This window comes from Siniperca chuatsi, linkage group LG21 (genome assembly GCF_020085105.1).
Source record: "Siniperca chuatsi isolate FFG_IHB_CAS linkage group LG21, ASM2008510v1, whole genome shotgun sequence".
Classification (NCBI taxonomy): Eukaryota; Metazoa; Chordata; class Actinopteri; order Centrarchiformes; family Sinipercidae; genus Siniperca; species Siniperca chuatsi.
This window is the reverse complement of record NC_058062.1, coordinates 17,165,960-17,180,671: the sequence shown is the minus strand read 5'-3', so window position 1 is coordinate 17,180,671 and position 14,712 is coordinate 17,165,960. Positions and strand designations below refer to the sequence as shown.

The 14,712-nt window shown below is 42.8% G+C and overlaps 3 protein-coding genes across 11 annotated transcripts in view; 2 read left to right on the top strand and 1 right to left on the bottom strand.

The window, feature by feature from the left end:
- The first annotated feature begins 133 nt into the window (after positions 1-133).
- LOC122869395 (retinal cone rhodopsin-sensitive cGMP 3',5'-cyclic phosphodiesterase subunit gamma-like) lies at positions 134-2,808 on the top strand. The gene is made up of 3 exons (XM_044182365.1): positions 134-277; positions 1,659-1,816; positions 1,916-2,808. The coding sequence occupies exons 2-3, from the start codon at positions 1,674-1,676 to the stop codon at positions 2,031-2,033; spliced, it is 261 nt and encodes an 86-aa protein (XP_044038300.1). The 5' UTR covers positions 134-277; positions 1,659-1,673; the 3' UTR covers positions 2,034-2,808.
- Positions 2,809-4,574: 1,766 nt separating this feature from the next.
- LOC122869394 (retinoic acid-induced protein 3) lies at positions 4,575-11,147 on the top strand. Of its 2 annotated transcripts, none has more exons than XM_044182364.1 (4): positions 4,575-5,001; positions 5,865-7,032; positions 8,536-8,591; positions 8,781-11,147. In XM_044182364.1, exons 2-4 carry the CDS (start codon positions 5,913-5,915, stop codon positions 8,868-8,870), a joined length of 1,266 nt encoding a protein of 421 aa, XP_044038299.1. In that variant the 5' UTR covers positions 4,575-5,001; positions 5,865-5,912; the 3' UTR covers positions 8,871-11,147. The 2 variants fall into 2 exon arrangements, with proteins under 2 accessions (XP_044038299.1, XP_044038298.1); XM_044182363.1 differs by having other exon boundaries at positions 4,584-5,001; positions 5,865-7,047.
- The window catches only part of LOC122869393 (RNA binding protein fox-1 homolog 2-like), a 45,446-nt gene continuing 41,661 nt past the window's right edge, over positions 10,928-14,712 (bottom strand). For 7 of the 8 annotated variants that reach the window (XM_044182360.1, XM_044182359.1, XM_044182355.1 and 4 more), the window contains one exon: positions 10,928-14,639. In XM_044182360.1, the coding sequence (XP_044038295.1) occupies positions 14,595-14,639 (45 nt within the window). In that variant the 3' untranslated portion in view covers positions 10,928-14,594. The remainder of the gene's footprint in view (positions 14,640-14,712) is intronic. The other variant, XR_006376310.1, reaches the window with a different exon arrangement.

Here is a 14,712-nt window from a genome sequence, read left to right as displayed (position 1 = left end):
TGCCACAGGCAGGTTGGGGAGGGGCAGCGGCGAGTGGGGTGATGGAAATAAGGACACAGAGTCAGGGAGGAGAAGAGGGGAGAAGATGCTGGCTTGGTGGAGAAGTTTGGCCTGACCTTTTCCAGTGACCATGTGACTGGAAAGAGGAGGAGGTGGGGATTAGGGATGAAGATATAAAAGCACAACACAGACAACGCACCTCACGAACTCAAGAAGAAGAAAGAAGCATCTCTGAGCAGAGATCGGCAGTGGCCTCTTGGGATATCTGTGACAACAGGTGAGAACAAACTCTGCTTCTGCAACAAGCTTGTTGACTTGACTTACTAATGAAATGAATCAAATTTACAGTGTACCTTAGTTAGAACAGCTGCTGCTTCTACAACTTTTATAATTTTCCATGGCACTGAATTGCTAATAGTAACTACTTGTGGGCTGGTCATAGATAAAATGAGTCATTTTAGTAGACAGGAGAGAATGCAAGAATTCAGATGAGGATGACAGACCTTGGTGATAAGGGTGGTTTTCATGAAGATATGCATCTGTGCATTGCTAGCTAAAACTGTAAACTGATGCACGACACAGCTTGAATGACAAGAGAAAGACCTTTGCACACGAGTGACGAAGAGGAGAGGAATGACTGAAAACTGTGAAATGTTCTACTTATCCTGTGCTAGCAAAGTGGTTTGATGTTTCAATTGAAATGGCTACAAAGTGGATACAAAAATTAACAAATTGTAAGTACAGATGTAGTCAAGTTCAGAAACGCCACAGTTTAAAAAACAAAACAAAAACGGACTCTTAAAAGGCATGAATAGAAACATGAAGAGGTGTGTGTAAAGAGGATTGACTCTAGGGGCAACGATGACAGCAACAGATGGCTGATAACGTGTTGGGCAGCGTCTCCACAGCGCAGCTTCACAGATCTCTACACATGAGAGCAGAAAGAGAGAGCCTCTGCAACCCCACCCACAGGCAATCTAGATCTGCTGTTGCTGATGCAGGTGGTGCAAATGTTTGAGCTACATAATGTGCCAAACCAGGGTGTTTTCCACCTCTGTCAAACTGTCAGGATTACCAGTGTCAGCAGTCAGAGGAAGGGGGGGTGAGAACTAGAGTCTAGGCAGGATACTGCTTAAGATCAGGTCTGAGGTGAGGACAAGATGGACAGACTGGGATATTTTGTTTAACACAGAAAACAACACCTGACATGTTTTGAGACTTACTGGTTGATGCAGTCTCACGAGGTTAGCAAGAGACCTGTGTCAAACTTGACAAATCCACTGATGAGGTGACTGTAAATGCTCATGGTTTAGTGAGCGGTATCTTAAAGTTTGATATCTAAACTACCAAACATCAGTTAATGGAACAGTTTGAGGTTAAGAATAGAGGTTGTTTTTCCATTGCGTCCCTGTTGTTCAAAGAAGGGCAATTAGTCCACTGCAGATTGGAGTGGGATTAGAGCTAATCTGGCTGTTTAAACTAATCTGCCTAATCTCCACTGATTGGCATTGAGAGCTGGAAGTAAACAGGATTAACAGAGAGAGGGGCAGAGGACAAAAGAGGAGAAGGCAGAGGAAGCCACAAAAGGAAACCGTGATCCCTGCACGAGGATCTGCATGTGCGATGACCCTTTTTCGAAAATGTCTTCTGTCTTTTAGTCACCCTCAGCAGAAATGAACGCCAGCCCCCCTGCAGGAAGCGCCCTGGCCCCTGGTGGAGCGGCTGGGCCCACCACACCCAAGAAGGGACCACCCAAGTTCAAGCAGAGGCAGACCCGCACATTCAAGAGCAAGGCCCCCAAGCCAGGCCAGAAGGGGTAAATACCCATTTACATCATATATATTAAATGCAAACAGTCAAATCAGGTCTCGTATCAGGACCTGGCTCACTGACATCTTTGTTTCCTCTTTTCCAGCTTTGGTGACGATATCCCCGGCATGGAGGGTCTTGGCACAGACATCACAGTGGTGTGCCCATGGGAAGCCTTCGGCGACATGGAGCTCAGCGACTTGGCCAAATACGGCATCATTTAAACCTGCTGCCTCCTGCCTTCCTTGCCTCTCCTCTGTTTAATCCCCTTCACCCGGACTTCTCTCCATCTCAGCTCGGCATGCCATGATAAGACGGCCAGCGAACCCCCTAATGCCCTCTCGTCTATCTACCTCATGCTTCACTCCACTAAGTGGACGGGAAGCATAATAATGTTCTTATTTTTTATTATGATTATTATATGATTCTGTTTTAACTATATATACCTGAAATGAGAAGACGAGAAAAATATCTTCACATACCTTATTCCCCTTTCCCTTCATCCATCTACAGTAGTCTACTCCTGACTTCCCTCTCTCCCTCTGTCAGTCCTAACCCATGGCAATGGACGCAAGCAAAACACTAGTTAATACTAGCTTGTATTTGCTTCTAGCTGTCTATTAAAATGTAAATATTTTGTTCTCAGTGTTGAACCTTTTTACCTTGTCTTCCATCCTACCTTTTGTACTCCCCCCCCTCTTTTATTTTGCATTGTATTTTCTACTCCTTGTCCACAAGGTTACTGTAAACACCAAGGGATGCAAGGAGAGTGTGCAATATGCTGTAACGGTGAAAACTACAATGCACTTTCACATGATCATGGAGGATGAATTCCCTTTTATCCCATCTCTCTCTCTCTCCTTGCTGCTATCTGAACCCACGTCCCTCCTTAGAGAAAACAAAGGCATATATGTTTTGGGTTGCAAGCACAATACCACAGAAAATGTACTATGAACTGGTATGTTCTGAGAGCTGCAGTAAATGTGTTTATTTTTAGCACTCATGTTGTCCGTCTCATTTTTTATTTCTGGAACACCTAATAAAAACTGAAATTAAATTACAAATATACACATGCCAAACAAAGGGAAACAAAAAACAATCATGACTTGATATCACAAATAAGGACCTTGGATGAGAAACAAAATGACTCTGCTGGAAAACATTTTCCAGCAGTCTTCAAACTCAAATTAATGACATTTCCTTCGTCTTAACTACAATGCTGTCTGAGTACATCTAATAATAACTGCCACAAATTTTAAGGTGTCCTGAAATAAACACACACCCACAAGGCTCTTTGTTGGAAAAGGAAAATAAATAATTTGCTTTTGCAAATGTCAAGCAACAAGAAACGGTTTCTCATCTCACAAGGAAAATAAATGATCTGTTGGTACGAAGTATAAGATCTAGCTCGCCAATCAAACTGCGTATTAAAGTCAATCCTTTACTATATTCAAAAAGTAAGTCCTGGGGCTATTGGTGTTATGTTTCTCCTTTCTCTGAAAAGAAATTATTTTCTAAACATTATACAGAATAATAGAATCCTTTTCTACTGATTCATATACCTCATACACTGTATATTAACAAGAGTCTACAGCCACTCTAGACCTTTGAGCTAAATGCTAACATCAGCATGCTAACATGCTCACAATGACAATGCTAAACATCAACATGTTACCATGGTCACCATCTTAGTTAAGCATGTTAGCATGCTAACATTTGCTAATTAGCAGCAAACAAAGCACTAAGCTGAGGCTGATGGGAATGACAGATTTGGTCATGAACCAAAGGAGCGGGCAAATTGAATTTTTGACCTGAAGGTGGCGCTAGATGAAAAGTCAGCAGATCACCAAAGTCATTAGGATTCATCATCTTGAGACCATGAATGTTTTAGCAATGCATTCTATAGTTGGTCGCTGAAAAGTTAACAAATCTTGAACTGCAAAATTCACCACAGAAACACACACCACCGCATGGCTTCTGTCAACATGCCTCAACACTGTTGTCCATCAACAACTCTTCCCAGTCACTTGGGTCGCTGTGGTTTCTCTTTCCAAACAAAGAACTGCTATCAGCACTGAGTGACACAAATGTTTCCTTTCTTTCCATTTCAGCCCCACCTAATGACGAAATAAATGATGTCATGCTCGAAATCCTCTGATATTAAGTGACACATCAGGGAGACTTTAGGTTTTAGTGCCTTTGAAATATCCAGTAGACAAATGTTAATGTTGCTACATACCACACACACGTGCATACATTCTGCTCCTGTAACAGGCAATGTTGGTGATTAAAAAGATAAGCCTCTGTGTTTAACACCACTATAGCAAATTTAGAGTTGAAGAGTGACTTGATTGAACTGAACACACCCTACAAACTGTACTTGTGCAGGCATGAGTTGAGGTAATACGTATGGGCTTGTAAAAGACAACAGTTGAAAACGCTCTATTCTTGATGCAACTCCCCCTGCGGCTAACTCACCAATTCCAAATGTTGTTGCTGTGATTTACCAGTAACTAAGGTGACGGCTGGTCCTGTTCTGTATCCCGGTGAGACTGGGATGAGTCAGTTGGACTCTCACCTTAACTCTCTTACAACAATGTGCTTCTCACCCCTTCTGAGCATGTGTTTCACATGGCAGAATATCTCATACTTGCTCCAGACACTCCAATAACTCCAAAGAAAGTGCACGTTATCTAGAAAGGGGATGCAAATTCTTATGGGAAATGGATTCATAAATAAAAAGGGAGGAGTGAACTCTCCCTCCCGGTGTGTGTTTGTGTGTATCATCACCTCCAGGTGTGTGAGCCCCACCTATAGTCTGAGGGAGGGACACAGAGAGAAAGAGAGACAGGAGGGGTCTGAAAGGAAGGTATGAGTAGTGCTGCAGGTTTCGCTGCTCTTGCCCGACCTGTTGATGCAAGGTGAAAACAATCCTCTCTCCCAGTGGCTTCAGACCTCAGCGACTCCATCGCTTCCCACTCTTCCTCATGTTGTGCTCTTCCTGTTACCTCGTGCTGGCAGAGATATGGGCAAATCATCAGCATAGGAGGTGCATGGCTTCACGCTAAGCAGCCGCCGAACGGAGAGTTCATCGCAACGCTTCCAGCCAAACTTCAATTCAAGACTTTTGGAGTGGGATTTAGAGGTGGAATCGGGGAAGTGTTTAGACTCACTTTTACCTGAGGATAAAAGGTAAGTTCCTCTGTTTTTATGAAGGTTTGGTCCGGGATGGGGGTGGCCTCTTATTGTGAGGTGTAGCTAAAATAGTATAAGTCATGGTCACCAAACATGTATAGCTATTTTCTCTATAATACTCAAAAACATTTCCGGAATTTATATGCACTCTGTGTTATCAGTTTTGTCTAATAATTGGCTAATGAAATCAGCTGATCAAAACCTCCATGCCCTTATATTAAGATATAAGGCAAGATTTCCAGCCACTGTTTTCCAAATCTTTCCCACTCTGTATGATCTCGTGACCGACTACACAAATGAAGGCCAGTGCCGGGGCAAAGTTGACGGCGTGGGTCACATTTATCGGGTGATAAGCCTACTAAAGGGCATATTTGAATCTTTGACGCCAAAACAAAGGCTCTGTTATGGACTGGAGGAAGTGGCAATCAGGTATCAGGAGTGAATATCTCTCACTGTCTGTCTCTCACCTCCAATCTGTACTGCATATAAACCACAACCTCCATGTGCGTATTCCTGTCTGTCTACAGCACTCTTATGAGCTGATGCAGCAGAATAGCTACCTTTCATGTCTGCTGTTCTGTCCCAACCTCACCTCCATGTTGCGGTTGCTTTTCCCTCCATTCTTAGCCCTGGCTAGCACACTCCTCTGCCTTTATCTGGCATGTTTATGCACTCCCGCCTCCTGCACTCTTCACTCTCGCTGTCAAACCACTCTCCCCCTTTTTCTTTTCCACCCTGTGACATTTTTCTTGTTTTGCACCGTCAGTCAACACACTGTTATCGTGTTTCGGGAAACTTGTACTTCTAGTTGATGGTGTTGCCATCAAGTATTTTGTGCTGACATGTGTTTTTTGTTTCAGGAGAAAAGACCTTCTATATCAAAAGGACACAGGAAGGACTGAATCCCCATGTGGACTATGAATATTGCCTTTTCATCCGAGAAATCCCTGTTCCCCCTCCTCCTCCTCTTCTACGTCCCTCTCACCTGTCTATGCCAGTCAACCAATGGCAGCTCAGTCAATACCACAACCAACACCCCAACCACTTCCTCTCCTTCCTCAAATGTCACCCTGAAGGGTGTGCCAGGCTGCGACACAGGACTGCACCCAATCTATAGGTACCTGTGTGACCGTTGGGCAGCATGGGGTATTGTACTGGAGACCCTGGCCTCTTCAGGATTCTTGTTCAGCATGGTTCTCCTCTTAGGCCTGCTGCTCTGGTCCCTGTGGATCTGTATTTCATCAAAGCAACGCAGCAACATCGGAGGCCCAGTGGCCTGCATGTCCATGTTCTTGTTGGCCACAGCTGGGATCTTTGCCATCACCTTTTCCTTCATCATCCGCCTCACCCCTCAGACCTGCCCCACCAGGCTCTTCCTCTTTGGCGTGCTCTTCTCCCTGGCCTTCTCCTGTCTGCTGGCTCGCTGCCTTGCTCTGCTGGGCTTCACAGCTGCCCGGGGCTGGGGGGAGCCCGCCCTGGCCCTGGGGCTCTTCACCGTGCAGGTTATCATCTCTACAGAGTGGCTGATCCTTGTGTTGGTCCGGGACAAGAAACCTTGCGAGTACAGCCAGGAGGAATTTGTCATGCTGCAGATCTACGTGCTGTGCCTCCTGGCTATCAGCTTGGTCCTCTCCCTGCACTTCCTGTGCCGCTCCTGCTTCACATACAGCTATAGCTACACAGGGCCAGCCCACCAGCAGTGGAGGATGCAGGCCACGCTGCTCTGCCTCACACTGTTTCTCTGCGCCTGCATCTGGGTGGTGTGGATCACCATGCTCACCAGGGGAAACCCCGAGGTGAGCCGTCGGCCAAAATGGGATGACCCAGTGATTAGCATCGCCTTGGTGGCAAATGGCTGGGTGTTACTGATGGGGCACGGGTTGTCCCAGGTTGCCCTCCTCTGCAGGGGGCAGGCAAGATCCAAGGATATCCCTCTGAGCTTCGCAGGCTGGACCAGCCCCAGTGCTGATATCCCAGGACTGAACAGCCCGAAGGAAGGGAAAGAAAACGGAAGCTTTGAGAGTGAGGGTGAGAACAGGAGAGGTGAGAAGCTGTCCTCGTTAGCTATAAACTGAGTGGTGCTTAATTAAAACATTGTGAATTATGCTTAGGGGCGTAGCTAGACATGGATAAGGGCTGCAACTAACAAATGTCTTCAATATTATCTACTGATTATTTCCTTGATTAAACAACTGTTTGGGTCTATTAAATATTAGAAAATTAGAGAAAAATTAGAAAAATTCCCATAACCTCAGTCAAAGTTGACATCTTCACATTGCTTGTTTTGTCCAATATTCACTTTACTATCACAAAGGATTTAGAAAACCAATAAATATTTACATTTGAGCAGTCGGAACCAGTTCGTTTTTGGCACTTTTTCTTAAAAATGACTTAAAGGATTAATCAGTTATCAAAATAGTTGTGATTACTTTTCTGTTGATTGTCTAACTGATTAATTGACCAGTTGTTTCATCTCTAAAAACAACTTTTTAAAGTCACTTGATCACATTAGTTGTAAATCCCGCCACAAAAGATAGCTCTATAAAGTTAATGCAAGTTGGCTGCATTTGTCAGTTCTAAAAGTGGTCTGGGAATTAGCACTTTGAAATGTGTGCTTGCAAACCAACATGTACGAACTAACAAATGATCACATCATTTCACACTACACTGGTAAAAAGTAATTTTCAAAAAGAATTGAGGAACAACATGGAAAATCATAAAAACACATGCTAAAAACAGAAAACGGTACAGTCAAAGAGGAACAGAGGTCCCAAGTTGAAAGTAGTCATCAGGGATATCTGAAGGACAAACTGAATTGTAACCTAATAGGTGTATATAAGCCATTTTGTAACGGTTTTTCCACAGAGGAAGATTAAATAATGCGGCATAATAATAAAGCAATGGGCACTGTGGCCACAATTAACAATTATGGAATAATAGTAAATGACAGAACAGCAGAAGAGTAGTAGAATATAACATTAGCACAACTAGAGAAAAGTCATACAGCTCGCAAACTGACTCTATTGTTGTTACACAGCATTATCTATCTAAAGTTTGCTAACGTTAGCTACCATTAGCCGCCATAAACTAGTGGTCATACCAGATCAAGTGAGGCTGTAGCAGCAAAACCTCGGAGTGTATTAAACTGAGCACTGGTGTCTTTCAACTGCTTATCAACTCAACTTTTCATTTGTAAAGGGAAAACGTGTTATTTATTTAAGAAGTTACAGTCTTGCTTTAAAGGCCTTTTTTGTCCACCCCCTGTACAAATAACACCGCAGCTCAAATGTTTAAATCCTATCCTTCACTACAAACAGCAAAACAGAAAAAAGCAAACAGCACTTCCAGATTCAATGAATGACATTCTTCATGTTGAAATATAACTGCAAGCCAAAATGAATATGGAACCGGTGTCCGACATTACAAAATGAATTCCACTATCAGTCAGCTCGGCTCTCACTTTGGGCCTTTATAATGAACAATATATAATGAAGCAATAATTAGCTAACTGTATCATGTGTCTCCCTTCAGGCAGGAGAACTGAGCAATCGCTGCGATCGCCCTACGAGTCGGAATTCTCCATGACAGTGAGTAATAATCCATTAGGATTAACAATCTGATTCCACATGCGCTGCAATTAAGCACCGTGCCCTTTCACTACTGCAGGCAATAATGGCAAAGTCATATTGTAAGGTTAATGACAGCACAGTTTATCATGGGTTCTAACTGCACTGACATGATGAATGCGTGATTATATGTTTCTGTGTGTGTTTCAGGAAATCGACACTGACAAAGATTTCACCATCCCACGCCCTCAGACCACCAACTACAGGGAGCCTTATGATGAATATTACGGACATGATTAAATTCACACTCATTTTCATGTCTGGGTTTTACACACACACATACACACACACACACACACATAAACTGATGGTGACCCAACTCATGCACTAATCTGTACCTAAAGCACTTGGCACAAAAATAAGATTTTCTAGGTTTCATTTTCTTCATTTCATTCAAATGTAAATATATCCGTTTAGTGTTAGAAGAAATGTTATTTCAAATCTGCCATTAGGATGTAAAATCCTCTGTCCCAAACAGAAGAAAGAAGAAAAGACTCAGCAGTATGACTCATCTGCTTGAGTTTCCTCATCTGGATGATGTTGGGTTCAGATAGTGCAGCTTTCTTCTGGCGGGAAATCCACATCACAAATGCTTAGTGGAAGTGAGTCTCTATATGATGGTGTGTGTGTGCACATTGTGTGCTACTCTGAGATGGTATCTAATAGCCCTGAGGTAACAGAAGAAGCGTGAAACTGTCACTCTTAAGGTGCCAAACTGCTGAGCAGAGCAGAGGCATCTGTGAACGGTGGGGGTGGGGGGTGAAAGGAGGAGGAACGAGAGGAGAGGGAGGGAGGGAGAATAGATGAGATGAGACAAGACAGGAGGAGGGTAGGACAGGAGACCTGGCAGCACCGTGGGAGGCTAGTGCCATCACTGATTAACATCTTCATATTCAAAGTTACATTACAGTTGCTGTGTTCTGTTGGCGCTGCTGCACCAAAAACAAGGGATGGGTTCTGCGTGCGTAGAAAGATAGAGGTATATATATACACAAGGTGCGCCTCATTCCGGCAATACATATTCTGATGATTTTCTACACGTTTGTGACAAATGTTATCAATAAAAAGGTTCATCAAAACCCAGATTTGTTTGTTATGTTCTCAAAGCTCAACCTTTGCTTCTACCCACTCACTATCTGCACAGATGGCACACCAAAGGCCAATTACTCGCTCAACCAGATTCAGTGCCATGCCTCCAGGCAACTGCTGCAAACTGGAGACTCCAACCATACAGGGAGGAAGGGTGTAGTACCAGAGTTTAGCCACCAGGAGGCAATGTCTAGGCGTAGCAAGTGAGACTGGCCTGCTCAGGGTGGATGAGACAAAACTAGTCAGAAGTGACTACCACACTTCTCAAGACATATACTGTCTGAAAGAAAAAGTTGGGTGTTTTAGCAATAGTAGTATAATACCTATAACCCCTCTTGGATATGATATCACAGCTGTCAGTATATCATTCACACAACAGACAATATGTAACATTTAAATAAACTATAGTTTCAGATAGAATCAGTTTGTGATGTTTATTTTTCTCCCACAGTGGCCTGTAGTGAGTGCCATCCACAAAGGTCAATTCCTCACTTCAATAGATGCAATCTTCACACATCTCTCTCTTATCAGACAGCCTTCAATCTATTCTTCCAATTAGCCCGACTTCAATTACTCAGAGGCCATGCCATCAAATTGGCAATTGGCCTCTTGTGCATTAGAGCAATTAGCAGGGATATGAAGTTTCCCGCCACATCCAACCCATTCACGGCCATTAACTCCAGATGCAATTAAAGATTGTTCCAGATTGTTCCCCCCTGGCAGCGATGAGAAAGTTGGAGGTGGCGGAGGAGCTTATCGCGCAGTAGATTTGGTCAATGCAACCAGGCTGAGCGGTATTAATCGTGTGCAATTGTTGCCTCCATCAATCATCTGACTCACACTGGCTAATGCACCATTGAGAAGGAAAAGTTTCTGCACAGCCTGAGAAGTGATTCTTTGGTTATCCTGTTATCAAAAGGTTGCAATTGTTAGTTGTTTAATCAAAAAGTTCTCCTTTATCTCCTTTTGGTGTAGGGTTTTGTACTGCAGTCTCTCTCCTGATTGGATAACCTCATTCCAGCCAAACACTGTAAAGAAAATGATAAGCTTTAAACAATCGTGGGAAGGAAATACCATAATGGTTAGCAGCTCCAAAATCAAGAAGCATATCTGGGAGTGTGCTGTATCACCTCCTGATAACCATTGGTGCACAATGTTAAACCTGAGAAAAGCATGGGGCACAGGTAATAAGCATTCAAAGACCAGTATAAAAACCAAACAGTTTATTTATTATATACATTCAATAATAATGAAGAGAATAAACAGAAGGCAGACACAAGGATGGCAAAATAAAACATTGTGAGAAAATACATGTCACTTATTGAAAAAAAATCACTTGGATAAATGAGCTTTTAAGAGCATGTGACATAAAAAACTCCACATGCAATTCAAACTCATTTATTAAATCCCTGTACAAAAAAAAAAAAACCCTCCCCCTGGGTTGACTTGAGCACAGTGCGGGGAGTCGGGGTCAGCGGCTGAGGAGAGCGTTTTGCTTCTGTGTCATTCCTGCACACCTCTGTGGTGATTTTGCAGCCTTCCAAATAAGATTTACTCCAATTAGAAGACACAGAAACAAGCAAAAGCAACCCACAGGAGTCACTGCAGCTGCGCCACAGTCGCTGCTCAATAACGATTACAACCACCTCAGTGCAGTCTTTTTCCAGCTGGATGAGTGAGGTGCAAATGTTGCTAAATGAGCATCTCTGTGGGCAGGTTCACTCTGTACCAGCCTTGAAGCAGGCTACTGCTGCCCGATCACCAGCCTCATCTCTGCGTAGAGACTTTTTTTTTAAGGCCGAATTATCACTGGGCGAGCCAATGTCGTTATTGTTTGAGTTTTATTTTCATTACAAAAGCAAACCACAGGGGTCCAGACACACCAAATTAAATTTTACACATCTGATATGACTGGTGATTACCACGACGACCAGAGGCACAGAGCAGAGATAACCCAGATTATTGAAGCGGACCGAATCGGCTTCCATAAAGCGACTGGAGGGCCACTTGCTTCTCCCCTCCCCACCCAGACACTCTCTGCTGGACCTTTACTGAGACTCCTCGTCACTCCTGTCACCTCGCATCACACAGCATCCGAGCTCTTTCCTCCTCCCGCTACGTAAACACCCCCCGTCCTCCTCCTAATCTTCCTGCACCAGCACTATGATTTGAATTCATGCACAAATGAAAAGATTCTCTGACTGACACCCTTCCTCTCTCACAAAAGCATGCATAGCAACACTTCTGATAATACTTGTAAGGAATAATAAGACAAAAAAAATAAAATAAAAAGAAGAGGTAATGCGCATCAAAAATACTCATTGGACCTACTGCACACAGTTTTCACAATCATACAAATAACACTACCCCTCCTCGCACTGTCCGCTCCACCCTGAGCGCACTGTATCCCCTGAACATTTTTTATTTTTATTTTTAAAAAGACAGCAGGGGACGTTGTTATCCTGCCAGCTAATGATTAATGGCTCAGCTTCTCACCTTCACCATCACCGCCACAATTTCCCTCAACTAACCACCCACACATTGTTTCACTGTTCAAAAGGTGGCCGCTGCTGGGGCCCTTTCGACATTGTGTGGACGATTCCCACCATTTACTTTGCCTGTAATTTGGCCCTACTGGCAAATGCAATTCAAAATATCCTCTGTCTTTCTGCATCTCCCTCATGACTCCATCTGCTCTGATTTCCCTTGTCTGCAGCAAACACCTCTGCATACAGCGTGTTCATGTGTTCATTTAAAAAAAACAAAAAAACAAAACAAAGGCCAATAAATTAGTGTGTACTGAATTAGATTTAACAGAGTAGTTTGCGGATCAGAATTCCCAAAATCGCTGCAACCTTTTAAATGTGTGTTCGCGGCCTTTTTATAGACGCTGCTTCGATGACATTTCCCAGGATGCTGTTTCAACACTGTACTGAAAAATACAGCTTCAACCCACAGATTAAAAAAATATAACCAAGTAAAGGCAAAACAATCAACCACAAAAATAAGAAATACATGTGCTTTCTTCAGAAAATCTTTGGAACCAAAAAGGCAAATAATAGCAATAACAACATAGTGAGAGTATATGGAGATGTGATACATACAGGACAGAGACTTGGTCTATAAATTGTCTGGCTGCCAGTCGTTTTATGATGCCGTCAGACAGACTGGTAAAGAGAGCTTTAAAACTATCCGGACCGAACAATCCCAGAGAGCATGATGAACGATTTCAAATGACAAAATGACAGCGTATGTGGTGTCCTGTCACATTAAAAATGATGAATATAAATAGAAAACTGATAGATTCTCATTACTTCAAGACTCCATTACATGACTGCAATCTCTTTGTTTCACTGTGTTCTAATCTGGGCTGTTCTGTTGGGATCTACTGTTCTGCTGAGTTGAGATCAGACACCATTTCCACGCACAGAGCTCGAACACAGAGCGGCCTGAAGCCTGCAGGCATAAATATCTCAATTGGCCAGGAGGGATTCCCATTTGGCTGACTGGCAGATGATTAGTTTCCCATGTGGGTGTTCCCACTTCAAATCTGCTTTGCTAAATCTGGTTCATTTGCGTTTGATAGGTTCTTTGCCCATCTGACCCATTCATTCACTGCACCGCTGCCACAGCTGGAATGTCTAACGGTTTAGGAGATAGAAAGAAATGTACCAAGTCCTTTTTTGGAAGAAGCACTTTGAGCAGATCAAGGATGATCCCTTAGAGGGGAGGTGCGCTGAATTCTTAAAATGGACATACATACAGGGTCAGTTCATAGCTGAAATGAGTAGAAACTGATCCGACATCCCATCTTAGTGTTGCAGTTACAGTAATAAAATGAAACATGTGCAGACAAATGAATGGCTCTGTCAGTTTCAACGCATCCACGTTATATATAATCACGTTTCTATGCAACTTCTTATCAATGGCAGGAAAACAAAATAGATGAAAGAAAAACTGAGGTAACGCAGAAAAAAACAGTCATTTGTTGTTTTTCCCTTGTCATTTTCAGGCCTTTTTTTTAATTCTTTTTTTAAACATTAGTTTTGTTTTCTTGTGTTTCCTTTTACACTTGGGGGAAGTTTTGGAAAATGACACAAAAAAAAATGACTTTTTCCCATGCTGTGCTCCCAACTTCCCTCTGGCTGAATGTTCAGTATTCCGGCTTTACGAAAAACAAGAATAATTCCTACGTCTTCTGTATAGAGCAGTTCGAGTTTGATTCATTTTTTATTATTATACCACACTGCTAAACCAGAGGGACGACTCTACTGTAGTGGGGGTAGCTTCACGTCAATGTAGTGTTTAAAAACATAAGTACCTTTTTTTTTTAATTTTTTTTTTTATTAATTCTGTGCTGTGGCATCATTCTGTTCAGGCCAACACTAAAGGAAAATGTAGAGGAAAACCGTATACTTAGTGTTGAATGTAAGTGTGTGTATATAGGTCTGATTAGGTCTTATAGGGCAGTGGATATACGCTAAGTTCAGAGACTTTTAGGGGAAAAAAAGGTTTATAGTGTGCAGGATCACAAAGGAACAGCAGTCTCTCTCCTTCCAGGTCCCATAGTGTTTCTAAAAACCATCCTAAATTGTGCCCCGTAGTTCAAAGTAGTAGGTTCCAGCTTTTTATGTGGGAGACACTCGTGGCAGTTTTGTCATTGTTTCCATGTTAGCGACAAACAGAAGAGTACAGAAACAGAGTTGAGTTGATGATGTGGCGATGACCTCTCTCGCCACAAAAAAAAAAGAAAAACAAAACACGAGTTGTCACTATAGTCCGCCTGCAGAAAAATGGAGGGGAGCTGCTGCCAAACAAAGAGTTTGAAAAAGGGTTTTGGAGCAATGTGAAATTCCTTGGGTGTGATTTGTGGTTTTAGTAAGGAGCAAACCTACTGTATCCTGCCCGGTATAAACTGGCCTGAAAGAGACAGAAGGGACAACACAGTCATTGAGTGTTACAGCTATATATTATTGAGTTCATCTATAAAATG